Source organism: Kryptolebias marmoratus, linkage group LG18 (assembly GCF_001649575.2).
Source record: "Kryptolebias marmoratus isolate JLee-2015 linkage group LG18, ASM164957v2, whole genome shotgun sequence".
Taxonomy (NCBI): domain Eukaryota; kingdom Metazoa; phylum Chordata; class Actinopteri; order Cyprinodontiformes; family Rivulidae; genus Kryptolebias; species Kryptolebias marmoratus.
This window is the reverse complement of record NC_051447.1, coordinates 14931859-14943306: the sequence shown is the minus strand read 5'-3', so window position 1 is coordinate 14943306 and position 11448 is coordinate 14931859. Positions and strand designations below refer to the sequence as shown.

Sequence of the window (11448 nt, the reverse complement as noted above, 5' to 3'; positions counted from 1 at the left end):
CATTTTAATTTGATGAAACCTTGAGCAAATTCAATACCTAAAGGAATAAAATTTACCAATTATTTCAGGTGGTGACACAGTATTTATTTTTCCAGAGATTGCCCCAAACTACGAGTTTTATAAGAACGCAGATGTCAGACCGCCGTTTACTTATGCAACCCTCATAAGACAGGTGAGTGGGAAATAAATTAACTTTGCCTGATTAGATTAAAATTAATTGCTGCAGGAATCATGGCGGCGCTCCCTCTCGCCATCCCCGTCCTGTCGGCACTTTCGTGTCAGCTGCCTGTCCTCGTTAGTAAACCGTTATTTGGTGTCATCTCATTTCAGGCCATCATGGACTCTGCCGACATGCAGTTAACGCTTAATGAAATCTACAGCTGGTTCACGCGCACGTTTGCTTACTTCAGACGCAATGCTGCGACTTGGAAGGTAACCTCGCACACAAAATCTGAAGGAAGCATATATTTACTCAACAAAACACTGATCGCTACTCCTCTCCTATTCCTTTCAGCCACTCTTTTTATAGAGCTCATTCTTCCTCTTATTTATTTTTCCACCTTTTTTGTTTGGAAATGACAGCTGAAAGAATCATTCCCCCCACCCCGATATCGTTTTCTAATTTGGTGCAATTAATAGCGGAGGCTTGGCGTGGAGAGGAGAGGGCTCTGACGCACTAATTATACAGCAGCCACTCCATCATCAGCACCTTTTGTTAAGAGATACACCCCTCCTCCTGGTCCCGAAACCGCCTTCTCTCGCACATCATTGGTTAATTGTAAGGAAAGATGGCTGTTTGCCTGTTAACCAGCTTTCTCAGTTGTGTGAAGAGGTTGCCAGAGACTTGCATGTCCGCACACAGATACATAAACTGTTTCCAAATGAGGGGTTAAGGGTGTGTTGGCGTCGAACTAAAGCAGAGGGTTGTGGAGGAAGTGAGAATGGGCCTGTCATGGAGGGAGCGCTCTTTATTTACCTACACAAAAGGACCCATTTGTATGTCTGTCCCTACAACTTTATGGTCCTGTCTGACTGCACAAAGATGGTGAAAAATGTCTTCCCAGTCGCACGTGTTTTTTAGCCAGGAGTGTGTCTGCGCGCTGATAAAGAAACGGCTCACCAGTGTCGGCGTGTTCAGCGTTTTATCCCGTGGCCCCTGCATCTGTTTTTCTGCCTTTAGCCTTTGTGGCTGCACGGAGGACTGGAGGGGAAACCCGAAGCAGCCGCTCATCAGCATGCAAGGCATGTCGCGGCACTAGATTTAACAAAGTGAATTAATTTGGATTTGGGATGCAAATGAGCACATGGATGTGTGTGATCACCAATTCGAGAGGCGAAAAGATTGGTGCCCTTTTGCAGTTTGTTAGATACTGTACGCGCCGTGTTTTGCTGTGTAATAATGTTATGACAAGATAGTGGCTTTTTGCAGCCGAAAACATCACAACCTCTTCCTGTTTCCAACTGGTACCACTTTAAACAGTTCTCCTATTGTTCCTACCAGTGATGTCACAGTGACTTTAGAAATATTTTATCCTCATGTCTCCTACCCTGCACAATAACCAAGGTGATCTATTTACATCTGCAGCGCCGTGATTCCCTTTGTAAGCATCAGTGGGATGATCAGCGATGGGCTTGTCATTTGATTAACAGTGAGAATGTGTCGCGGGGGGAAGAAGAAGGAAAAAAAAGCGAGAAAAGAGAGAGAAATAAATGAAAGGTAGTTTAATATCTCAGCTTGGTCTCATCAGCTCAAAAGAGGGATCTGCCCCCCCACCCCACTTTTCCTTTCTCTCTCTTTTCTCTCACCCAGAAGCTTATTAGTTCTAACTATATAGCATGCATAATAAAACTGCTCATTTGCTCATTAATATTAAAATTATCATATTCAGAGCCATGGGCATTAAGATCAATCAAATCATGGGATTTTCAGGTCAGATGCAAGATCTGCTTATGAGTATTTTTTTTTTTTTTAGATTCCCTTTTCTCTTGGAATAAGAGCAGTACACACCAAGCAGGGGGAGGTGGGGGGTGATAAATATAGGAGGCAGGAATATTAAAGCGGGGCTTATTATTTGTCAGGCCTGATGCATGTTTTAATTATGGTCATATTTTAATATAAGTATTTTTTTCTCTAGTTTTTTAATCTACGGATAATATATCTTGTTTTGGATTTAAGGAGAGCTTTCATAATAAATTTTCGAATATCCGGACATATAGATGTCAGATGTAGTTCAGCTTAATTCTCTCGCACACACTCTTTTACACACACGCGCGCAGCGAAACAGAGGCTTCCTAAAACTTGTCTTCTAGTACTGTCATCTTTAAAGCGACGTGTCCATTAAGTGCTGTACTTTTCTGGAGCGGGAAGGGTTACTGACATCACCATTATCAAGGCCGGCATTACCACTTCTGTCACCACCATAAGCCATTCGCTATGCTGATTACCTCCTTTTAGCCTACTTACTCTGATTGATATGTACTGTGTGCAGGACTTGTAAGAGCATTCGCTTTCACTCAGTTTTTACTAATTAAATCAATGGTGCGTGAATGTTAAGAATTTCTTCTAAATGTAAGAAAAAAAAATCAATTTCCAAGCCCTTTTTCTTTTTGTCACAATGGATAATGAATGAATATGATTTGTTTTACCTCCTCCGTCTGACCTGAGTGTGTCGTCTCCCTGCAGAACGCCGTCCGCCACAACCTCAGCCTGCACAAGTGCTTCGTGCGCGTGGAGAACGTGAAGGGGGCCGTGTGGACGGTGGACGAGATGGAGTACCAGAAACGCAGGTCGCAGAAGATCACAGGGTACGAGTTCAGCCGCTTCTTCTTCCATCTTGTGCTGCAGGTCGAGGGCATTTCGAGGAGTGCAGGAACTCAAGCGGCCTCTTTATTATACTCTGAAACGCCCTCGTTGTTTAAATCTTATTTAGTTTTATTCTTTCATCTTTATTCTGTCTGCTTTGTTGATAATGACTTTGTTGTCACTTTGTTTTCATTCAGAAGTCCGTCTCTTGTCAAGAACCTGCCCTCCAGTCTTGGTTATGGAACTGCACTAAACGCCAGCTTACAGGTACAAACAGAAACCTTCAGAGAACGTGTGTCAAACTGAAATGGGTGTGGCTACTTTGCACAATAGAACTCCATATTCGTAGCTGCGTTTAGCATGAGCCGAGGCAGGTTTTTTTTGTTCATGTCCCAGCCTCATTTCCTGCTTGTTTTTCTGCATCTCTCCACACACACACACACCTTCTCCACCTTCAGACTCAGAAGGCCACCCTGTGGTTGAACCAAGAAGGAACTCTTATTCTGTCTTTTCGTTCTTTTTCTCTTTCTCCCTCAGTCGTGGCAGCCACCCCAGATTGATTGTGGCATGTGCAAATGCAAGGGCATGTGCATTAATATTTATCTAAGCTGTCATAAATGATTTGGCTTCATAGTGTACGCCAGCGAGGTGCTCATGGCAAAAACTTTAAAAATTTAATCAGTGTATATAACTTTAATGCGCAGCAGGCGAAAGTGTCAGGAGTTTTTATTATTTTGAGGTAAAGTTTTCGGGAACCTTTTTTTATTTATATAAACGTAGCCACTCCACACAAAGGCATATGAATGGCAGTTAGTGGGAAGTAATCTGCAAGGTTCCACTTGGGGGGAAATTGCTTGCAACAGAATAAGACTAAGACGTTGTATTTTATTAATAACTTTGTTAAATCATATCATTCACTCAGATGTCTCTTTTTCACTCCTCATACTGCCTCCAAACCACCAAATCACTTCCGTGCAGCCATTTATCCTGTTAACTTTTTTATGTGATTACGCTCTCCCATCTTCCCTCAGCCATTACCCAACGGTTACACGTCTCCGCGTTCTTTAATTGCCACATACCTCTCATTTACCTTCCTCCTCATCAGCCGCCGCCACATTCAGAGTCCTATTACATCATGCCCTGTCTTTGTCGTTATCCTGCAGGCTGCCCTGGCAGAGACCTCCCTGCCTCTGCTGGGGACCCCCGGGCTCATGAGCAGCGCCGCGGGCCCGATGGGAGGCAACTGCCACGGCCTTCTCGGCGGAGACCCGTCCATACCGACCGGAGGAAGCCCACCCGGACTGTTGGGCGGGAGTCCACCTGGCTTGCTGGGTATCAGCCCCCCTGGTACGCTGAGCGGCAGCCCCCCCATCATGTTGCAGTCGGCCCACGAGGAGCTGAACGGCTCACTCGACCACCTGGACACCAACGGACACAGCAGCCCCGGATACTCTCCTCCAGTACACATGTAAGCTCCCGCAGCTTCGAAATGAAACCTTTGCCTCTTCTTTCTAATATAATAAATACTGTTGATGTCGAGCTGAAACCTCGTATCTCCACTTTTTATTTTTATCAAATAATTTTCACGTTTTTACATAAATCAACTCCATTAGTCACCCTTTCCATCTGTGGTTTCATCGAGTAATCTAGGAAAAGTGTGGCTTGTAACCACAGAGGTCATTTATTAAGGGGAAATAAAAAACAATCATCACCTGACAAATTCAGCTTTTGGAGTTGCAAGGAGTTTTGCTCAACAGCGACGATATGTAAGAATGTGTGAATAACAGGACTAAAAATGGCTTCAGCAACTGTAATATGATCTTTTCCCCTCAAAAATTTCTAAGTTCTCATAAGATAATGCAAACACAAGCTGCTGAAGCCGAAATCACTCCTTCGATCCCCGTTGTTACTTAAATTGTTTGACATTTAACTCACAGTATCAGTATTTTTCAGTTAGCACTGACCTGAGGGCAGAGCTCATTTTCCAGCCTGTACAGGGTTAATTTTCTCTTCCTATTCCTGATTATGTGGTTTTATTATTTTTTTTTACTGGTCATACTTTGGGAGACAGCTGTAGTCTTTATATCAGCTTCATTACACATTTATCTTTTTACACTAAATGTGTGCATTTTAGCAGTTTAGCTGCTATATTTAATGCAGAACTTTTCTTATTAATATTTAGTGAGTGTAGCATTAATTACTTTAAACATTTTCCCCTTTTCTGTGGCTGAGAAAGTGTTTTAAAGACTGATCTTGTGTGACTTTCAGGAACATCTAAGCCCGTGAAGGCGGCGTTCAGGGAAACACAAACACACTTTAATGCTTCTTATCCTGCCGTCCATCAAACCTCAGATAACATTAGTTAGCCAGTTCTGTAATAGATAAAGGATGCATTCCAGCCCCACGAGGCTAAATATATTCACGAGAATAAAAGAGTGTTTGCTTAAACCTACCAGGCGTCTGTACATTAGTATATTTGGACGTGTTTACCCCTCTCTGAAATGGGGGTGGTAAGTGGAGCAAACCTGCCCAGCTCCAGACAGAATCCCTGTGCTGCCACTCCCGGAGGTCATTTAATTTTCAGGAACAGGACAGCAAAGACTTGTTTCTGTTTCTTCCTGCTCTCTGCTCTCTGTGGCCACGCCGCCCTGACGCTGACAGAAGTTGTTACAGAGGATGAGACGCACCCCCCCCCCCCAGACTGCCCTCACGCAGTCCGCGACAACCTCAAAATGGAAGAAATGTGTTCTTCACGACTGCCTTTCTGCAGCGCGTTTAAATATTAGAGTGGCTTGTAGCACTAAACTAAATAGCACGTCACCTCGAAGACCCGTCTGAGGAGCAGAGTCCTCGGCACAACAGAGTCCATTCAACAGTTAGACAAACCTCTTCTTTCCCTAAATGTCTAAAGGTTAATGATATCTGCTTAACCGCAGACCAGCTTGCCCTGGGCCATGCTGCCTTGGCGTGCACTTGAGTGTGTGTGAGTGTGTGTGTGAGTCTGCATGTGTAATACACTCATGTACACCCTAAGGGGTTATGCTTAAAAGAAATAGGAGCAGTAATTCCCAGAAAAAGCTAAATTCACAATTAGTTACTACTCCATTTACTTGTTGTTCATTAAACTTAGTAAAAAATTAACAAAACTAATTTAATGTCACACTATTTTCTGGGATGCATCACAGCTGTTTGGTGTTTGCGTGTAATGAATGTCTTTATCGCCCCCTTTTTTTTTTCCCCCTTTCTTATTTCACTTCACCATCAGAGCCCCGGACTAATGACCTTATTTGCATCCCCGACTTAACCTCTGCACGACTGCCGGCGCTAATCTGCGATTGATGTGAGCGCGGGCCTCGCCGCGGCACATCCACACGGAGCGCCGCGTATTTATTACGCTCACATTCAGACCGGCGTTTACTCCTGAGTGACTCGATAATGGCAGCCGGCCATTAGGCAGTAAATGACTCGTCCACGGTTTTTAATAAAGTGTCGGAAATCTGAAGCCCGCGAAATACAGCGGCACATATTTTTCTTCGGAGCCTTACAAACATCCTAATGAGCTAAATATTAAAAGCAAGGGGGGGGAGGGGGGTGTATAAGTGACTAAAAAGAGGCAGAGGATCTTTTTACAAAACAAGCTTTATTGTGCAGATAATCTGACACAGGTTGTCACAATGAGCAGCTATGGAAATATAAGATGAACTGTATCTTTGTCGTTTTTTATATATAGAATATATAAACATTTAATAACTATTTGTAGGAGAATCGTTCAGTAATTGTCATTTGTCATAACTTCTCTGAGCACTGATCAGGCAAAGCTGCAGTGGGTTAAATTTAATGCTTAAAAATGATAAAGATACGGTAGTAAAAGTGATCAGTGATTGAATGTTTTCACTTTGTTTTTCTTTTCAGTCTGTAACCTCTGCTCCCCCGCTCAGATCAGCCTCCCCGTCTCATCCCGCCACATCAGAATATTAATTTACAGTATTTGGCTCTGAATATTAAAGTCATCTGTACCTTTTAAAGATTCTTTGCAAATCCAAAGCCCCCCCACCCCACCCCCCCATTTCCACTGATGAAGGCGGCCCAGGAGAGGCGCATCCACTTTATAAGTCTCCCTCTCCTCTCCTCCAAGTCTTGGGGGATTTTCTGATGCATCCGATGTGTCAGAAATAATTAGGTTTTGTCAGATTTATCATCGTTGCACAAACCCTTCTCCCCGACTCGAGGCCCGGATCATGTTATGCCTTGTTTGTGTGTGACAGCATTATTATTCTTGTTAGCTGCCCAACACTCTTTTTTTTTTTTTTTTTTCCTCCCACTTCTCCGTTGTTCTGAAGGGAACGGCGTCCGGTGAGCAGCACGGCCGCCGCTTCCTGTCCGCCGCTTATTGACAGCGGCTAAAGATATTCATCCATTTAGAGTTAAAAACATGTATCATGGTGTCCGAGTGAACTGCCAGGGCTGAAGTTGATTAATGGCAGAACCTAGCTGCCGGTTTTTCCTCTTGAGGAGCGACACGCACAGCTTCTGCATATTAACGAGTGGCTGCGCTTTCTATTAACTAGATAAAAAAGCCTCTCCTCTGCCTTTGCTCCAGGGGGCTCAGGGATGAGAAATTCTCCATTATTTATCATGTGGCCTGTTTTTTTTTTTTTTTTTTTTACCCCCCCCTTTTTTTTTTTTTTTTTTCATGTATTTCAACCTGGTGTCATCAGTAAACTTTTAAATGCCAAACATGTCTGGAACATCACAGTAATCGGCTGTGTTTTTCATGCAGTTTTCATGTGCTTACTTACAGTAGACGTGAGGCGTCGTGTTGAATTAGCGTCTTGCAAACAACACGGTTGTTACTTTCAATCGCTGATACGTGTCAGGCTTGTTTTTTGATACAACAGGATGTGAATTTCAGTGCAGCGAAGCAACTAAAGAACCCTTTTTTCCCCCTTTCTGTTGGTTTACAGCACTCTGAGCCTTTGCATCGTCACATTATGAAGTTTCTTTTAGCACCAATCGGACGTTTCAGCCACTTAAATAAAAAATTTTTTTTTAAATGTGACTTTTTTTTTCCCCATCAGGCCACCTGTTCACGTGAAGGAGGAGCCGCTTAATATGGATGATGACGACTGTCCGATGTCACTTGTGACGACAGCCAATCACAGTCCGGAGCTGGAGGACGACCGGGAGCTGGAGGAAGGGAACCTATCAGAAGACCTGGAGTGAAAGGGAGGCAGTTTTTTTTGGTCGACGTTTTCCCTTCAAGTCCGACCTCACTGTTCCTCTCACACAGACCTGCAAAACTAAAACAAACCACTCCAAAATAAATAAAAAAAACCAACCACAGCTCTTTATCTCTCACCACTGGGACTATTTATTGAGCATGTATCCGGATAGAGACCAATCCAAAGGAACTCTTTGTTGCAGACCTTTGGGATTCCCCAGACATGAGATGTCTGTCGTAAAGGAAACAAAACAGAACTCTGAGACCTGTTCTGATGGAGGTGGCGTGGCCACATACAGTACAAGGATGATGGACTCATGGATCGGGGGTAAAAACATGAGACAAATAAGCAAAATCATGTTCTGTTGAAAGCTAGCGGCCTCATATACTGCCAAAAAAGGAAGACATTTTCTGTTTGTGAATAATCCAACCCACAGTAGTTGTTCTTGTCTAGAGACAATTGCTGGTTCAATTCAAGTTGTTGCTCTGTTATCATTTGCACAGGAGTAGTCTCAGAAAATTGTGTCACTGCCTGTATGTTGCTATTATTATTATTATTATTATTATTAAAACCAGTGTATCGATTTTAGCTTTTTAATTTTTTTAACCATTCTTCATTCCCCAAATATGATTTTTAATTTGAAGACACCACTGACTGTAAATTCCATTCCCTGAATCTCACCAGTAACCAAACTGCGATACCAAGACTGTTGTTGCAACTGTCCAGAAAAGGGAAACCAAGAAAAAAAGGGGTAAAAAAAAAAGAAAAAAAGTTGGCTTCCAGTTTTATCTGTTCGTCTTTAAAAAGTTTGAAAAAAAACTGGAAACTGGGGAAACGGTAACCATTTTACAAAACAAACGCATTTCCGCTTAATGTCCTTTCTTGCTCTTTTTACCTCGGCGTTTTAAAGCTTTGTCTACCTGCAAACAGTCACAGGCAACAGCTAGAAACCAAAGCCAACACGAGCAATGGCCAATAGCTTACAAACAGAAGCCGCCAAACTCTTTTTGGTCCGCCTTCTGTGACTTTAAACTCGTTCAAAGAGAAGCTTTCGTTCCGCAAACTACCTTGGACTAACCTCTGGGATTGTTTCACTTAGCCCTATACAAAGATGAGACAAAGAGAGCAGAAATAAATGCTGATTTTTATTTATTTTTTCCTTATTCTCATTCTTTTCATGTGTAATTTGAGAACTCATAAAATGTCCACATTGGTGATCTTCTGCCAGGCGTACTGCAGATACAAAGCGTTGTTTTTGTGCTAACCGTAACGGTGGACCATAACCAAAATACTCAACAGAAGTGCAGAAACATTGTGCTGTTGTGAGGTTTTATCTTTTTTTTTTTTTTTTATTCAGCGTTTCTTTTGCCGCCCGCATCGGAAGTCATTGTTTTCTCTTTGTATTGTTGTGTTTGGTTTGAAGCCGGTGGGTTTGTTTTAGTCGAGATGCTGTCACGTCTCTCCTTCTGTGGCGGCTTTCTTTCCGAGCCGCGTCGAAAACTGAAAACATTGCTAACCAAACATGAAAACTATCTAGTGAAGCCAAATAAGTCATAATTTCAAAGTAATATGAAATGATGTGGCTTGGTTACCACGGAAAAAGCAAACAGTAAGAGCCATTTCAGAAGAGGATCTCAAAGGTGAAAGGTAACCTTTTCTAGGTGATATTTGCTTTAATTTAAATCCTCAACATGTGGGGTGAGGGTCACGGTTTCTGAGCTCTATAGATACAACTGGTGTTACACACTGATGAACCAGCTTTTTCTATTGGATTCAGACTTTAGTGGAAACTGCATCCCACCGTTTTCCTCTCAGATTGTCATCTAGAAAAGAGTTGTTGCTTTAATGGTCATTTCTGTTTTCAGTAAACCAAAGTTACACAAAATTCTGCCTCCTCCTCTTGTATGGGATAAAGAAAAACAACTACGTCAGACTCTGGCTGACACACGCACGCACACGTTCTCCCACGCTTTGTTTTCCGCTGCAAACGTATGCTGTCAAAGAACCGACGTGGCTTTTGTGTCGCGCTTTTAACGAGCAACGCACATCTGCCCGCTCTGACCAAAATGGAGACACACTGTGCTTATGTTGCTTTCTCGCCGTGAGGCCCGAGAAGCCCAGGAAACTCGTTGCAAGAAGCTCGACGCGCAGACACGTGTGCAGTACTGTACAAAAAAAAAAAAAAAAAAACACACACACAACGTGGAGAGAGGGGCCCGGGAACAAAAACGCTTATTATCCCTTCAACACTGAGCTGGAGTCAGCAAAAAACGACTTGAAGACAACGTTCTTAATAAACTTATCTCACCAAATAAAAAGGACGAGGCGTCTTTCGAAAAGGAAAAAAAAAAACAAAAAAAAAGGGTTCTCCCACTTACCCAAAAAGGCTTTCTAAAAGCTTCTACCTCTGCACAACCAATTCAGAACAATTATACCAGATTGCACGAGAATGTCACAAGAGCTGTTACATTTTCCTACGCTTGGCTCGAACCAACGTTTACATTCCCTGCGTCCAGATACATGGAGGATTTGCATTGTAATAGGTTGTCCGCAAACATTTGTAGAATGATAATGTATAGATTACCTGTAAGGGAATATTGTGTTTTAAAAATGCATGTCTAAAAAAAAAAAAAAGAAAAATCATTTGGTGGACTGGAAAAAAAAATACAAGGACTTAACTAAAAGGAAATCTTCAAACTCATCGGGATGATGGCCTAAATGCATACGAGTGCATTACCTCAGAGGGGAAAAAACCTGTCAGCCACACAGAATGCATATTACCTGTAGATTTGCATGGGTTTTGTATAAATTAAGTTAAAAAAAAAAAAGTCTAAAATAGTTGCTTGCACATAATACCAGAAAGACCTCCAGAACTGCGATCTGCTCCTCCACTAGATTTTAGGATTGTCTGGATTTTCTGGGTTGATTTTTGTCTGTATTTTGATAACTGTGCATACTTATGTAAAAAGAAAAAAAAAAGAAGAAAAAAAAACAAAACATGTTGGTGGACCCATAAAATTTACCAGACTTTTTTCTAAGAGGAAAAAAAAATAACTCTGTGTTTCTTTTCTGACTTACCTGAATTTTTACTGTTTCTCTCTCATTGCTCGCTAAGAATAGCAAAACCTGCTTTTTTCTGCATCTGCTTTGCGTAGCTGTAAGGCCTAACCTAATGTGTGTATTTATTGCTTGTACCTCTGTGCATACTTTATGAAGCATTATGTCTGGCAGTTGAGTCATGTATCCTTTCTACTGCTATCCTTCTCTAAGAATTGAGAATATGATCCCCCTATGTATACAGTAAATTGGGACTGTAGCAAACATATGTTTATGTAAATGGTGATTTTCTTTTTTTTTTTTAATTTTATTTGATTTCTTTTTGATCGAGATTCAATGACTTTTTTTGATACTTCTCATTACTGT

General features: G+C 42.0%; 1 protein-coding gene across 7 annotated transcripts in view; it reads left to right on the top strand.

Annotated features, from left to right (window-relative positions):
- foxp2 (forkhead box P2) overlaps window positions 1-10956 on the top strand; it is a 106216-nt gene extending 95260 nt beyond the window's left edge. For 6 of the 7 annotated variants that reach the window (XM_017424859.3, XM_037981164.1, XM_037981163.1 and 3 more), the window contains 6 exons: window positions 69-172; window positions 331-432; window positions 2684-2805; window positions 3001-3070; window positions 3967-4271; window positions 7882-10956. In XM_017424859.3, the coding sequence (XP_017280348.1) occupies window positions 69-172; window positions 331-432; window positions 2684-2805; window positions 3001-3070; window positions 3967-4271; window positions 7882-8026 (848 nt within the window). In that variant the 3' untranslated portion in view covers window positions 8027-10956. The remainder of the gene's footprint in view (window positions 1-68; window positions 173-330; window positions 433-2683; window positions 2806-3000; window positions 3071-3966; window positions 4272-7881) is intronic. The other variant, XM_017424861.3, reaches the window with a different exon arrangement.
- Window positions 10957-11448: the final 492 nt, after the last annotated feature.